At 39.9% G+C, this 15,401-nt stretch overlaps 1 protein-coding gene across 1 annotated transcript; it reads right to left on the bottom strand.

Moving 5' to 3' along the window:
* Window positions 1-297: 297 nt before the first annotated feature.
* LOC113165705 (caldesmon) lies at window positions 298-15,317 on the bottom strand. Its single transcript, XM_026365401.1, has 18 exons — window positions 15,158-15,317; window positions 14,759-14,862; window positions 12,030-12,155; window positions 11,185-11,512; window positions 11,055-11,096; window positions 10,720-10,968; window positions 10,264-10,296; window positions 9,837-9,872; window positions 9,676-9,743; window positions 9,189-9,435; window positions 8,929-9,054; window positions 7,883-7,926; window positions 7,686-7,764; window positions 5,978-6,112; window positions 5,764-5,898; window positions 4,293-4,364; window positions 2,715-2,751; window positions 298-1,637 (listed from the first exon to the last, which is right to left on the bottom strand). The coding sequence occupies exons 2-18, from the start codon at window positions 14,830-14,832 to the stop codon at window positions 1,621-1,623; spliced, it is 1,848 nt and encodes a 615-aa protein (XP_026221186.1). The 5' UTR covers window positions 14,833-14,862; window positions 15,158-15,317; the 3' UTR covers window positions 298-1,620.
* Between the last annotated feature and the right edge of the window lie 84 nt (window positions 15,318-15,401).

Raw genomic sequence — 15,401 nt, 5'->3', positions numbered from 1 at the left:
GCATGTGACTGCAGTACCCTGTGGTTGGTCAGTCTATTGTTAGAAAGCTCTGTCTCTCTCTCTGTCTCTCTCTCTGTCTCACACACTCACACACACACACACACACACACACACACACACACAGTCTCTGCAGGTGCATTCATATCTCCAGTCAAGCTTTCACCAGCCTCTCAAATTTCGACACATTATTTCACACATGGTTAAGAAGGAGGTGAAGCAACATTTCCTCCCAATGTGTAAAAATAAAGCAACCATACTATAACTATTTTTTTTTACATTTTTAATTGCAGAAGCGAGTACAAACAATAAAACATTCAAACAATGCAATCCACAACAATCATGTAAGACTCGATGCATTTTGGCAGGATTCAACTGAACGTGCACTGCTGACTGACAGAACAGGCTACATTTAATGTTAATTACAGGCATTTTTAAAACATTGTGTATACTGCATTTGTCTTGCAAAACATCCCTTCACTGTCGCAATGCAAAAATGTGTCATGTAAACTGATGGTATAACAGATATAACATCTAACCCTAACCCTGCTTGTTAAAGAATACTGCATTTGGTCACTGAATAGTTGCTATAGTGGATACTTGCTTACACACATGTTAAGTTTGTCTGTGTCTACAGTTTGTTAAACAACAGTGTGATTTTAACTGCCGTATGTCATAAAGATTACAAACCCAGAAAGACTGAAATGTTGGCTGTTTTTAGTCCCTTTCACAGAGTCACTAGCATTTCTAAATGTTGGTAATAACTGGTCATCGCTCTCACTTTAACATAATTTAATCCATGTAGTCTGCAAAATTAAAGAGCTAACGTGTGTAGAGACCATGGTTTCTCTGTGAAGCTGTAGCGATGCTTTGAGCTAAATGCTAATGTGAACATAATCACAATGATAACGCTGATGTTTATGTGTTCATGAACTGAATTAGTTTCCTGTAGAGGAAGTAAGTGATCAAACAACCTGCTGGTGGCGCTAGATGAAAAGTCAGGGGATCACTGAAATCTTCACAATTCATCCTAATCTCTAAATCAGTAGTAATTTGTTCAAAGCGACACTACAGTCATCACTTGCTTTTCATAAAGTGTCTTTAAAGAGTCCCTTGTTAGAAAGTAGAACCAGCTGATGAAACTGATGAAACATATATATTCTATTCTCCGAAACATCCAACTTTTTTATAAAGTTAAAATGATTAAGGCCAACCCAAAAAGCAGTGAGTGTGCATGACAATAAAGCACTAATCCCTATGTGAACTATAAAACAATAATACCAAAGCCCAGTGTGGCTTGACAGCCCTCTGAAATCTAAAGCTTTACACTACACAGCACTATATTAAAGACTACCATTGTTTTAGAAGACAGATACAACACAACCCATCAACTGTTAAGCATGTAACATGTGGACAGTGCAAAAGTTACTCAGAGAAATGTAGCTGGGAGACCTTGAATCTGGAATCCTTTAATGTCACTTGTCGCAGTCCCTCAACTTTTCCTCAGCCTTGATGTGAGCCTCTTGAAAAATACAGGTACTTTGAATGGAAATGGATGCAGGTACAGCAGCAGAGCCATGTGTTTGGTCGGGTGAGTCTTGGTTCAAATTGGGATGTCAGTGGTTATGGTCTTACGCCTGCTAACAAAAGAAAAAAGACATTAAAGGCATATAGGATCTAGGGATTAATCTCTGTCACTGTGAATCTGTGTTTATGTGTCTGTGCTTCACACACGGTGCTTCTGCTGCAGACACATGGAAGCCACAACACTTCTTTATCTGATTGACAGCTGTTACTTTGTCATTTGCCCTTTACTTCATTCCCCAGTGATCTATTTCTGATGAAGAAGCGGGGAGTAGCACTATTCAGGGTTGAAGCTGACACTCGACAAACACTTCTCCACTCCTATTGTTCACACTCTGGCCAAAGCACTGCAGCCTCGGTGTCGGAGAAAATGTGACTTTTCAACATAATTGAAGAAATAAAGTTTCAATGAGGCAACATTCAGTAATGTTAAATGTTGTTTTTTCACAGTTAGTGCAGAGTTACTGTTCTTCCAGGCTGTGGGGATATATGTTAGGTCTTTATCATTAGCACTGAGTGAATAAGCCCTGCGATTGAGCCAGATTTTCTTCTTAAACGGTTAGTAATCCTCCCCAGCAGCCAGTTGTAATGTGACAATCAAGCAGCTGCACTGTGGTATGCCTGACAGCTCGCCGACACTGGGCTGCCCAGGTTGCACTGGGTGAAGAGTGAACCGCAAAGACTCGACAGCCATCCCAGGAGCCTGGAAGGTCAGGGTGAGGTTTCTTTTTAAATATAGACCACAGCGCCACAAAGCTGAGCCCCTGCCCAAAAATCTCCAGCAGGAGATTTGATTTACAGTGAGCAGCTACTCTGGCACAAATCAGTGGGAGCATGTGCTCCTCATCCAGAAAATGGCTGAAGGACAGAGACGACTCAACTAAACTCTGCTTCCCCAAGGACTAATCAAGACAAACACTGTTTAACGTGTAGTATGTAAAAACTTGCAGTGTCCGACCGTTTTATGGAAGTATTTCAGCTAGATACATTATTTTTCATAGGGGCAACGTATAACAATACTATTTAATAAGCTCATCAATCTGCAAAATAACTGTAGCTGTCAGATAAATACCATAAATATAAAGTTACGTAGAAGTGTCAAGAAACACAAACTAGAAACTTCAGAAACTTACCATTTGTGACGAACTTGCTCTTGCCGCCAAGTGGCACCTGGAAACATGAAAGGATCAAGAAAAAGGGGGAGAAACAATAAGGAAGAATTAAAATCACAAAATCTGGGAAAAACATGTAAACCACCATTTTTTGTGTTGCTCAGTGAAATACAAAAAAAATGTTTTGGAATATTTCTTATCTTCTTCAAGGATAATTATTTGACTTTAGGGTGTGCTCCCTAAAATAGTTTCTGCTTCAACAATGCTTATTGCTTTTGTATTGAAGTAAATTAAATCAAAATAGGTGTAGAAATAAAAGTAAACTATATTATATACAACAGGCCAAGAAAATGTTCTCATAATCTAATATTATGTACAGTATTCTACAGTCCCAGAGAAATCTAATTTTTTTCATGTCTCTCACATTAAAAAAAGGAGTGAAATCCTACATCAAAAAGTTCCTTTTAAAATAGTCATACTCATACAAGCATTCAAACATAACCACATGCACGTAAACTTAAGATCAACACTGCAATGAAACAACCACTTTCAATGAAGCTATGCACAGAGCAGCCAAAACATCCTGTAACAGCTTATAGATCACACATAAGTATGAAACTAATCCAAGTTATAAAATTAACAACCACATCAGGAGTCAAGGGGAACGGTTTAAATCCTAAAAATCCTCAACGTCTGGGAATGACAGCATATACTGTACGCAGTAAATAGTACAGTATAGTGTGAGAGGAACACAGAGAGCAAATATTTTCACATCACATCAGATCACAAATCAGTCTGTCTACTTCAGTTCAGGCAACTCAGCAGGACATTAAACATTTAGTAAAAATGTTCACTGTATACAGATTTATGAGTAGGGGCCGTATGAAATTATTAGGGTGTGGGCTGAGATTATGGCCATGGATAAAAATACCACAGCATTCATCCATCCCAATCTTCTCCCAACATAGATTTTGGTATTTTTTTAGATCCAATACAAAGTGCATACATGTTTTAGAAGCTCTCACAAATGCAGGAAATTAGACCTAAAAATATGCGTGGGGTCATAATAACCTGGTGGGAGAATGAACATATGAACTTGTTTTGGATGCTGAATGCACATATGTCATCCTGCATGTACAACTCAATGGGGACATAGCAGAGGTCATTAGTCCTATGGGAAACTTTTTTTTTTATATTTTTAATATTAAATCTCATAAATCTGGGATGAGAAAAAAGTCCTCTGTTTCAGCCACACAGAGGCTTAAAATTCAGCTACCCCAACAATTTGCACACAGTCCCTGAAAAATCGTGTGTATTTTATGTTTTTAATCGACTGAACTGAGAGATACAAAACTCAAAATAGTGTTAAACACAACAAAACCCATCCCATCATGCCTGGTGAAACGTGCACTGAGTGATAGATAAGACAAGGAGCTGCTGTAACCGGCTGCCACCCAACAGGCGCCGTTGTTTTAACAGATCCTCAATTACCTCTTTCACTTATCAGGTAGACTGAATGACACAAAGAAACAAGATTATGTCACTTTCAAACCTTTGACATGCTGACATTATTAGAGTTATGAGGTGTGTGTGTGTTACCTTGGCAGGTGTAGAGCTCTTCTTCGCTTCCCACAAACCACGCTTGTTACCAACGTCACCTGGTTTCACATCCTGCCACAAATAAGACCAGCCATGATTTTTTAAAGTCTTACACAGTAGTGGAACGACAAATTCAGATTCTCTAATTGAATTAAAATGTTTCAGTACAAATGAACGTTCTACATTTAAATGGTTTCTGTCACGTTACTGGTTTTAATTGCTTTCTATAGTATACTGCATAGGTGTTTCACTCCAGTTGTTCTATGAGTATGGTACTAAATACTATGTTCTTAATGTGAAATATCAAATCATTTAACTTCTTTGGGTCTCAGTTATATAGCATAAAGGACAACTTTTAAAAGGCTGCTTTTCACCACTGGTTGGATTTGTAGTGATTTTCATGCAAAGTTGGTACATTTTCAGGTTATTATTTGTAGTAATGGTGAAACGTTTGCAAAGTGGTACTGGTAGTGTAGCGTGATGAAAGCCAGGTAAAGACCAGAAGAAGAAAACAAGTGCTCTGAGCTAAACATACAGAGGAGAATTCTACACTCGACTGTTGTACAGCCTCGTCCCTTCAGGGGGAAGTGTTGACACAAAAGTAAGGACAAGGTTATAAGGACTCCTCTTGCCAAGACGTTTGACACTAAAGATATCTCGCTCGTAAATTTCACGTTAGAACAATGTCACACGTCATCCAGCAATACCACTGCATGTGGACATGGTGTAATGTCTCCAGAAGACCTGGTAGGATTAGCACCTACAGTCCTACTTTAAGAAAAGGACACAGTGTCCACCAAGTCCACAGCGAAAAGTGATCCCTTTTCACTGAACTGCTCCATATTATAATAGAGAAACTAAATCTGGGTACTTATTGATAGTTTTGTTCAGAGAGGTAAAGATAGGATAAGAATGTTTCTGTGCGTTACACAAGTAGAGAGTTAGGTATTTTTCATTTTTACATTGTCAGAATGAATCACAGCAAGACTATAAGATATAGTTAGTATAGTTAGTCAAATATTGACTACTAGATATTATTTTGCATCAGAGGAAGAACGGCTACTCATGCAGCCACGTTGGCACTCAGTAACCTAGAAAGCTGCAGCTTAGAGCTTTGTAAGCAACAGTAAAAAATAAAATTTCCTTTCTATAGAATGATTTCCCACTCATTTATGCATCAATACTGTGTTTGCATATTTCATGTACTGCAAAAAATACCACACAGAAGCTTTTGGGGCGCTTCATCAGGAGATGCTGTTGACTAAACCGTCCATGTGGTGTCACTACACTCCAGACAGCGACATTGTCAGACAGATACAAAGGCTGCAGCCAACAAAAGCCTGGCATGCTGATGTGCAAATGAGCACATTAGCGTGTACAGAATAGCAAAGGATTACTCTGTTGAAGTAACACTGGTGTCTCATTTACAATAGTGTGTGTGTTATCAAGACAAGGATTTATCAGGCCTTACTGCTGGCTTTGCAGCAGCTGCTGGTGATGCTGCAGCAGCTGCTGCAGGTGCAGGTGTTGTCTTTTCAGCCTCTGCAGGTTTTGCCATCCAGCTGTTAACACGTCCGGCCACACCTCCTTTGATACTAACCACGTCCTGAGAAAAGAGATATCTCAAATGCTCAATCACATGTCAGTAGGGATGTCTACAGTTCTCTTTCTCTGTCTCTCTTCACCTTGTTGGCAGGGGCTGGGCTCTCAGGGGAGCTGCCGACGTTGCCTTTCTCCCACATGCTTTTGATGCTGCGCGTGCCTCCTGTGGGAATATCTGCCACTGGAGACTTTGGAGTTTTGGGGGATTCTTTGTTTCCCTGTAAAGACAGAAAATGGATTTAGATATTTGTGCTATTCAAGTGTGAAAATGGAAATTAGCTTAACGTAAACAGAATAACACCTACACAAACTACCTGAAAGTGACTCTAAACTTCTCAAACTACAAACTCAACCAAGATTATTCATTCTATTCACATCTGGAGTTTAACGTTTTTTCTAAAGCTATCAGTACATGTTGCTGTTCTGTAAAGGATCTAGAAAAGAATTAGACTGAGGGAGAAGGTAGATCACTAGTGGTTTAATGTACAACTACAGTGCCTATAATAAGTATATAATGTCTATAGTTTCTACAAAGTGATGTCAATTACTGACATTACATTAACTGCATTAATATTCACCCCCTTTAAAATGAATAATCCAACAAAAGTCAAGATGTTTGGTGCTAGTAGTCACAATCAGTGAAATGGGGATCACCTGAGTGTAGTGAATCTGTCTTAAGACACTTGAGTGACTGGTTATTCAGTATTCCTGGCTACCATTACACCACGAAGACAAAATAACAGCAACTCAGAGAACAGGTCATTGAAAAGCATAAGTCAGGGGATGGATGCAAAAAATCTCCAAGGCACTGAATATCCCCCGGAGTTCAGTAAAATCCATCATCAAGAAATGAGAGGAATATGGCACATGTCTAAATCTGCCTAGAACAGGTCCACTGCACAAACTGAGTGAAAGTGCAAGAGGAGAGAGTCACTAACACATCGATGACTAACTGAGATAGAAGAGACTGTACATACAACAACTTTTGCCCAGTTTCTTCATCAGCCAAAGCTTTATGGGAGAGTGGCAAGTGGAAAACCACTGTTGAAGAAAACTCATGTTAAATCATGACTTGAGTTCATCAATAGGCATGTGAAAGACTCCATGGTCCAGTGGAAAAGGGTTCTTTGGTGTGATGAGACCAACATGGGGCTTTTTGTCCATCAGACAAAACGCACACACTTAACACTGCACATCACCACAAACACACCATCCCCACTGTGAAACACGGTGGTGGCAGCATCATGCTGTGGGGATGCTTCTTAGTAGTCAGCCCAGGAAGGCTTGTTATGGCAGAGGGTAGGATGAATGTGGCAAAATATAGGACAACCCTGGAGAACAATCTTATTCAGTCAGCAAGACAACTTTGGCCTTTGAGCAGATTTGTTTTCCAGGAAGACTCTGGACTGGCCGAGTCAAAGCGCAGACCTGGACTTGAAAAGGGCTGTTCACACCCGATACCCACGCAACCTGACAGAGTTTGAGCAGTTTTGCAAAGAAAAATGGCATAAAATTCTAGTGTATAGATGTGCAAGTCTTATTGAGACCTATCCGCAAAGACTCCATGCTGTGATTGTAGCTAAGGGTGCATCTACTAAATACTGAAGGGATTGAATATCAATGCAAACACTAATTTCACCTTACATATTTTTATTTAATTGCCATTACTTTGTAGAAACCTGTTTTCACTTTGACATAGAGACATGGACTGCAAAGGGCAGAACTTTACAGAGACAGGGGGGTACAACAGCGCTCTTCTATATCAGGATGGATACTGTTTTTCAGTCTGACCTGGATGGCAGAAGTGTATTGTTCCATTCTGTTGCCTATTTTGGAGACAATTGGAGTGTGTGTCACTCTGGCTGCAGTGCTGTAAGGACGAACAACACGTGGGAAACACATTAAGTGTGGCTCATGAACATACTGTAAGACGATATGGTTTATTCATTTATTTGTATTATCCTGTAAAAATACCTTTTATGGCTCACCTTTTCTGGGCTGACTTGCTCAGGAATTCAGCTTTTTCCCCAATCTGTATAAAACAGCATGTTTAACGTTATAAACCAGTCTGTCATCGACATGCACAAAAAAATTCAGACATGGTCGAGCTGCCCTGGCTTCTCTCGTGTCTCTAAAATGACCTCACTGAGAGGCAGGCCAATGCGTCCCTGGGAAGGTCTCTCTGTACTTGTGTTGGTTGGTGCCTGAGCGATTGAACTGGAGAGTTTGGTTGTCAGCGAGCCAGGATACACACATACACACACGTACACACAGCTCAAACACACACACAAACACACACACATAGCCTGGTCTGAGAAATGCTGTTTAAAATGAATTGTACTTTCCATGTACGCACAAAGTTTAATACACACACACACACACACACACACACTATTCTCAACATTCCTCCAAAAATACTCCAGCAAGAAAATTACCCAGTCATGGTCTTGTTCAACTGCAGCCTTATTTGAGAACAGCTCAGATGCCAGAGCAGCCTTTTTTTCTTTTTGTTTTATTTGCGTCAACTAACAATATATGGCTGATATCAAAGGAATTGGAAACAGAAATAGAAAAAGAAACAGAAATGAACACATAAGGCAACAAAATATGTTTGACCATTGAGGGAATAAGATCTGTAAAGTACATAGGAAGCGATGACCAATCTGTTTGCTGAGTTTTGTTTACATGAAGGATTTTAGTTATTGAAGGTCAAAGCTAGGGAAGATGTTTCTCCCATTTTCAGATTTTATTTCTACCCTTCAGTTCTACAAGTAGTATCAACCTTTATTTTCCAAAATGTCCAACTATTGCTTTTAAAACATTTGTACTATACTTTACAAATACCCGACAAATCCAACATGTCGCTTTCTATTCTGTGACAATCATTTAAAAAATGCATTATTGTACAGAACCAGGGGCGTACAGAATAAGTCTATCCACTGTTAGATTGAGGCCATTTAAGTCTTTCATGTTATTAAAATAACGAGTGAAGTTTAGTTGCTCTTTAAAATGTCTTCAAGACGTCTAAACTCACCTTTGAGGAGCCTTTGGGACTGATGGTAAAAGAAGGTTTTGTGGACTCTTCCTCCTTCTGTTTCTTCTTCTCTGCAGCCTCTGCTCTCCTCTTTTCTATCTCCTCCCTCATCCTCTTCCTCTCCTCCTGTTCCCAGAAGCCACAATTTGATGTCACACCTTTGTCATTGGTTTGTGTTCCATGATAAATCAACATAATTAAATCAAATTAAGCTGCAGTATGTGATGGATAACGTTCCTGACTGCTAAGTCCATCCTCACCTGTTCTTTGGCCTTCTTGTCCTCTATCTCCTGTTTCCTCTGTCTCTCCTCCTCCTCCAGGATCTTCTTCCTCTCCTCTCTCTTCCTCTTCAGCTCCTCGAGCTCGGCCTCGGCGCCCTGCTGCTTCTGCTTTATCTTCTCAAACTCTTCGCTTTCTGCATTGTTTCGTCGACGCTTCAGCTCCTGCAGCTTACGCTCTGCTTCCTGCCGCTCTACATCGTCTGCTTTAGTGGAGGGAGGGTTGTCCCTGTTCAAAAAACAAACAAAAAAAACAAAACAGAACACACTGTTACTTAATGAACAATGCAAGTGTATAGAAGGTCTCTGCTATTCATCTTTTCAGTTCCTCATTCTGTACGTTATTATGCTTTTATCTGGCTTGATTGATTTGATTTTTTTTACTTTACCATCTCCATTTCCATTTTTCTCTTCCTTCTCTTACACATATCTATGTATTTTCTTTTTTTGAAAAAATAATTTACTGTACCTTGATGTCTTCTCTGTTTTCTTAAGTTTATTCTCAGTGAAAGCACCGTTCTGTTTGGCTGGTTCATTCTTGAAAAAAGTAGGAAAAAAGTAGACATCAAAACTGTGTCTCTTGTTTCAAATTAAAGAAGAATGTACTGGGTAAACCTGAGTGACAGTTACCTTCTCCTTAAAGCCAAATCTCTTCGGCTTCTCCTCCTTTACATAAAAGACAAAAGAAACAAGATTAATGAAATAATGAAAACAGCAGGCTCAGTGGAAACACACAATGTCAAAAAACCCACAAGAAAAACATTAAATATTAAAAGCCTGGCGGCGAATGCAAGACAGATGTGAAGAGGAGCCTCAGTATTGTACCACCACCACCTCTTTTATCCAAACATAACACTGTGACTGCTCTGTGTGATCTGTGACTTCACCACAAAACTGTATCATACAGCAAATATCTGCAAAGTGAGAACAGAGCCTGGATGAATCTAATGTGGTTTGGTTGTGGCGTCCATATCGAAATGTATGTATTCTGTTACTTTACCAATGGGGGGGCATTAATACAGAGACTTTTATTTTTAGTTTTAGTCGTTCTAATTACCTCCTCTTTCTTCTTCTTTTCTTCTATCTCTCTCTTCTTACGCTTCTCCTCTTCCTCCTTTTTCTTCTTCTCTTCCACCTCTTTTTTCCGCTTGTCCTCCTCTTCTTTCTTCTTCTTCTCCTCCATCTCCTTTTTCCGCCTCTCCTCCTCGTCTTTCTTCTTCTTCTCCTCCAGCTCTTTCTTCTTTTGCTTCTCTTCCTCCTCCTTTTTCTTCTTCTCTTCCATTTCTTTCTTGCGTTTCTCTTCCTCTTCTCTCTTCTTCTTTACCTCTGCCTCCTTTATGCGTTTTTCCTCCTCCTCTCTTTTCAGCTGCTCCTCCATTTCCTTTTGTCTTTTCTCCTCCTCCTCTTTCTTCTGTTTCTCCTCCATTTCTATTTTCTGTCTTTCTTTTTCTTCTTCCTCCTTTCTCAGCCTCTCTTCCCTTTCCGCTTGTTGTTTTTCCTCTTCTTCTCTCCTCTTCTTTTCCTCCTCCTGCCTTTCTTCTTCCTCCTTCTGCAGTTTTTCCTCCATTTCTCTTTTTAGCTTCAGCTCTTCTTCTATCCTCAGCTTTTCTTCCATTTCTTTTTGCTGTCTTTCCTCTTCCTCTTTCCTCTTTCTATCTTCTTCATCCTCATCTACACCTGGAGCAGCGTCCTCATCAGCTTCCTTCTTCCCTAGGTCTACCTCTGCTTCTGTCACTTGTATTGCTGCAGCCTCAACCTCCTCCTGTAAGATAGGAAATAAGATTAATAAGATTCATCTTCTATAATTTTCTGTGTATATCAACAAAAGAGAGTGAGGAGGAACCAAACCTCATTTGTTGCCATTTGTGTTCTTGATTCCTCAACAGATTCCTACCAAGAGTAAAAACGTCCAGAATATAAAACCATTTGTGTCTCTTATGTACATGTGTTTGAGAAAAAGTTAAAAACTTATCTTTACCTGCTCTTCTTCCTTCTTGTCTTCTTCCCCTTTCATCCAGGAGTTTGTATCAGTCTCTGCAACCTCCTCCTCGGCATGTTTCTCCTCCTTCTTGTCCCCCTCTTCTATCTCCTCTGTATTTTGCTGTCTGCTGCTGCTGAAGGACTGCTGCTCCAGCGAGCTGTCTGTGCCGTTGGTGGTGCCAATAGTAGGGTCTAACTCCTTCTGTCTCTCCATGGCCTCCTTCATTCTCTTCTGCCTGCGCTCCTCCCTCTTGGCCAGGCGCTCCAGCAGAGCCTGGTCATCATCAGCTCCTCCGGTGATTTCGGAGGACGTGGTCTCCATCATGCTGAAATACAACAAAATCAGCTTGTTTACATTGTGCAATTCAAATCTAATAAGGTCAAATCTTCAAATCTCAATTACAATTAGATCACTTGAGCATTACAGTGTGATAAACCCACATCTGAGTCTTTGACTGGATTGCTCAACTGTGGCTAACCAGAGGAAATATCTGTCAAAGAACCACACAATCACTGGAAGCAGCTCCAAATGTTGAGGCTGGAGGTGATTATAAATACCAAGAGTTTAAGAATGGGTTCTTGTGTTTTTGTGAATGATGTTTTTTTGAGGTATCTCTCTGTGAATGAACTCCAAAATGTGTTTGATTAAATTAGATTTAAAAACAAAAGCTTTTATTTCCCCAGATGTTTAACTGTCTTCACTATTGTGCATTTGTGCAAGTTAGGTTACTCATCATGACTGTTTCAATAAACTCAAATCAGGAAGTTGGGGGCCTGGTGAAGCCTAAGTTAACTGCAACAGACTGATTTTCTTTTTACCAATGGACTTCGACTATGCTGTACCTGTTAGCGTTGATCCCATCCGTGGTACCAGACTCCTCAACTTCCCTCATCTTCTTCCTCTCCTCCCTTGCACGCCTCCTTCGCTCGCGTGCTTCTTCCTCCTCATCATCGTTGGAGTAACCCGGCCTCAAACATAACACGGAGAAGATAAATGCACCATTATGATATATTTCAATGTGTTAGTTATAGAAATATTATATCTTTATATCTGCCTATCTCAGATTCAAATTGTAATGTACAGAATGTATAAAGGTTAGTGGCAGCATTTCTTTATTATTTTATTTAATATTGATTAAGGAATTTGAGGAATGTTTTTTTCTGAATTATATGAAGCAAAAGGAGCTTTGTAGTAATTGATTCATAAGACATTTTAATTACACCCACCTATTTTTAAACCGGTGCTACCTTTTCGATGTCTTCACATGAATAGCCAGGGCTGCATTCCAATATCCTGTTTCAAATTGGTCTTAACCCTTTCAGCTTGTGGCCTCTTAAAATAAAGTCTTCTTATTACAACAAATTACAGGGTAGGTACAGTGTGCTGATTAAATGTTGAACAATTGTTTTATTTGAAGCATTTGTAGGGCAACAAAACAAATAAAAGACACAAACATCCAGTGCTTTTTTGTTTTGTGATGATTTATCAAATTTATGTTGGGACCCCCCTGGAGGAATCCTGACCCCCAGGTTGTGAACCATGGATAAAAGCAACCCCTCTCAAGCTGGCCACAACAGAGGGGAAGCAGGCTGAGAAATAATACGAAACACGTTTTATACATGTGTCTGAGTTTCATAATGAAGACATTCAGAGTCTTCCAAAAGACTGACCCATTTGAGACTTATTTCAATTAAGGGGTTTAAAAAAGAGAATGAGAAATAGGAAATAACTACAAACAGTACAATATGCCAGAGAAAAAAACCCTCCAGTCTTTGCTTCCACATCCCTCTCACATCCTGTCACTGACCATCCAGCTGTGAGTACATGCACAGTTAGATGTTTGAGCATGCCAGGCTGTATCTTTCCAAGTGTTACCAGGCTTTATGAGGCAGGGAGAGAGCTTGAAATGGCCCATTGATAGCATACTGGTATTATTTCCCTCTGCTCTTCCTGAATCCACAGCACAATGATTTACAGATGTTGTGAGAGGTGGATGGGAACCGCAGGAATCTCTTCTGTCTTTAACACAGACACAAACACCCAAACAAGGCGGAAATCTAACAAATCCTGAGGCATAGATTCCTCCAAATGGGGCTGATTGCCCCAAAAAATGATTGAGGAAGTAATTCAGTTAGATATTACTCCAATCAAAGCTAGAGACGTGCCGTGAGCTGTCAAAATGTTGCAGCTACATTTCAAGACAAGCAACCTGAGGGTCATGAACCAAAGCAAGTCAGAGGAAGTGTGTTGAAAGGTACTTGGCAATAAAGTGAGGCAATGTAAAGAGACAAAAAAAAGCTCTGCTCAAACTGTCAGAGTCTGAAGCATTCAGAGAAAACTGCATTGTGCTGAAATAAAAAATGGCAGTGAAAACATTCCAGCGTCTGCAGCATTTCCTCAGGCTGCAGAGAGAAGACGGGCATGGCTGCAAAACTGTGAGAAAATTGTGTGGAACGTCTTTTTCACAGAGACTACAAAAGGACATCTGATGTGAACTAGAAGAAAGTTATGTGCTGAGCATGTCATCTATTGACGACATGGCCAAAAATGACTCCTTTATTGATAAATATGATGATATTCTTTGTTTTAAGTGAATCCTGTCAGTCCTCTCAAAAAGTCTGTTGGTTGTTCTCAGCTCACTGACATGTCACAAATCACTAAGCCCAATCTTTTGTACAGTATCAGCATATTTAAACTGTGTATTTTTAATTTTGTTTTTGTTTTGTTTTGTTTTTGCTGAAGTCACAGAGTCATGACAGCTGCCAGGTTCTGAATCTTATTAAAGCTTCAGACTTAAATTTCAAACTTATCTACAGGTTTTGCTAACAGTGTCAACATCTGCACCAATTACTCCATACTTGTTTTTACATTATCAGGGGTCAGGACATCACATGAGGTCCACTGGATTCACAGTACTGTAGAGTTTGGTTTGTTAGGTTCAGATTGTTTCCCAGGTCTTGGCTCCTACACTGCCTGTGCTTGTACTTCTCGTGTAGAAATTTTCAGACATTTGAGTTTTTGGTAGTTTTCTTCTGCTCCCATTGAATTTATATCACTGTAAGTTATCCAAAGATTTAAAAATGCACCTTTCCCTTTATGACAGCACTGTAAATATATATTTGATCACAAAGAAAGAGGGAGTGTGTCCTTTAAGCCATCGCTGTAAACCATTCAAATTCTGTCCCTGAAACATTTACAACTCCCTCATACAAAAATACACACAGTTGGCCTTGATCACTGAACATCAAGACTTTACCTGTTTAATGGGTAATTAGAAGATAAAATGAATCAAAAGAAAAATTAAAGCATTTTCAGTAGTTGAACTGAACATCTCTAAAATCTGTATGGCTCAAACTGAGTAAAGTGCCCTACTGTAGACAGTGGTTAATAGGTTTGGCACCTGAACATGTGATTTATTAATTTATTATAGGTTAGTTAGAGTTGATCAGGTTTGTTCCGTGAATGGTGAGTCAGAAAATCAACCACAGATAAAATTACTACCATAATTTAGGTTGTTGTTGTAATGAATGTCCTGTATTTCACACCTCAAACAGTGTCCTCATTCACTCACTTATCAGCCTCGAGACGCATCTGCTCTCTCCTCTGCCTCCTCAGCTCCATGCGGCGGTCAAAGTCATCATCCATGATGCCCAAAAGTTTCTTCTTGCTTTCTCACTGCAAGACACAAATGTGGTAACAGATCAGGCATCCAAAATATAATCCATTATCAGTTCACCCATTCACTGCATGAATCCCATTTCATCATCGTGACAACTGCACACCTTTGGGATGTTGAACGGTAACAGTAATAAGTACCAGTAGTGTGTTCCTGGGAACGTGTACATTTAGTGAGAAGCAGCTCATAAAATAAATCCAAATGAGCTGAAACATGTCAGGGGACCACCTGGGGCAGCTTTATGACAAGAGTAAAAATTAATAATATATTACAGTGCCTGCTGGTTTACGATACCTTAACAGTGGCTGAAGTTTAGTCCATGAGCAGCAGTGATTCCCTTCTCTGCATGTATCAGCTTCTACAGTCTGGTTTATATCTCAGCCCTTCTGCAGCACAAAGAATTCCTTCTTGTTCTTTCAGCAACTTTAACTACCAGAAAAGGCAAAGCCTGCCTCTCTGCTCCCCTCTCTTTCTCTCTCAGCCTCCCTCCTCCTCCTCAGCCTGACTCCTGCTCTCTCCAAGTGCTTCACTTTCCCCT

Source organism: Anabas testudineus, chromosome 6, assembly GCF_900324465.2.
Source record: "Anabas testudineus chromosome 6, fAnaTes1.2, whole genome shotgun sequence".
NCBI classification, from domain to species: Eukaryota; Metazoa; Chordata; class Actinopteri; order Anabantiformes; family Anabantidae; genus Anabas; species Anabas testudineus.
This window is presented reverse-complemented; position numbering and strand designations above follow the sequence as displayed.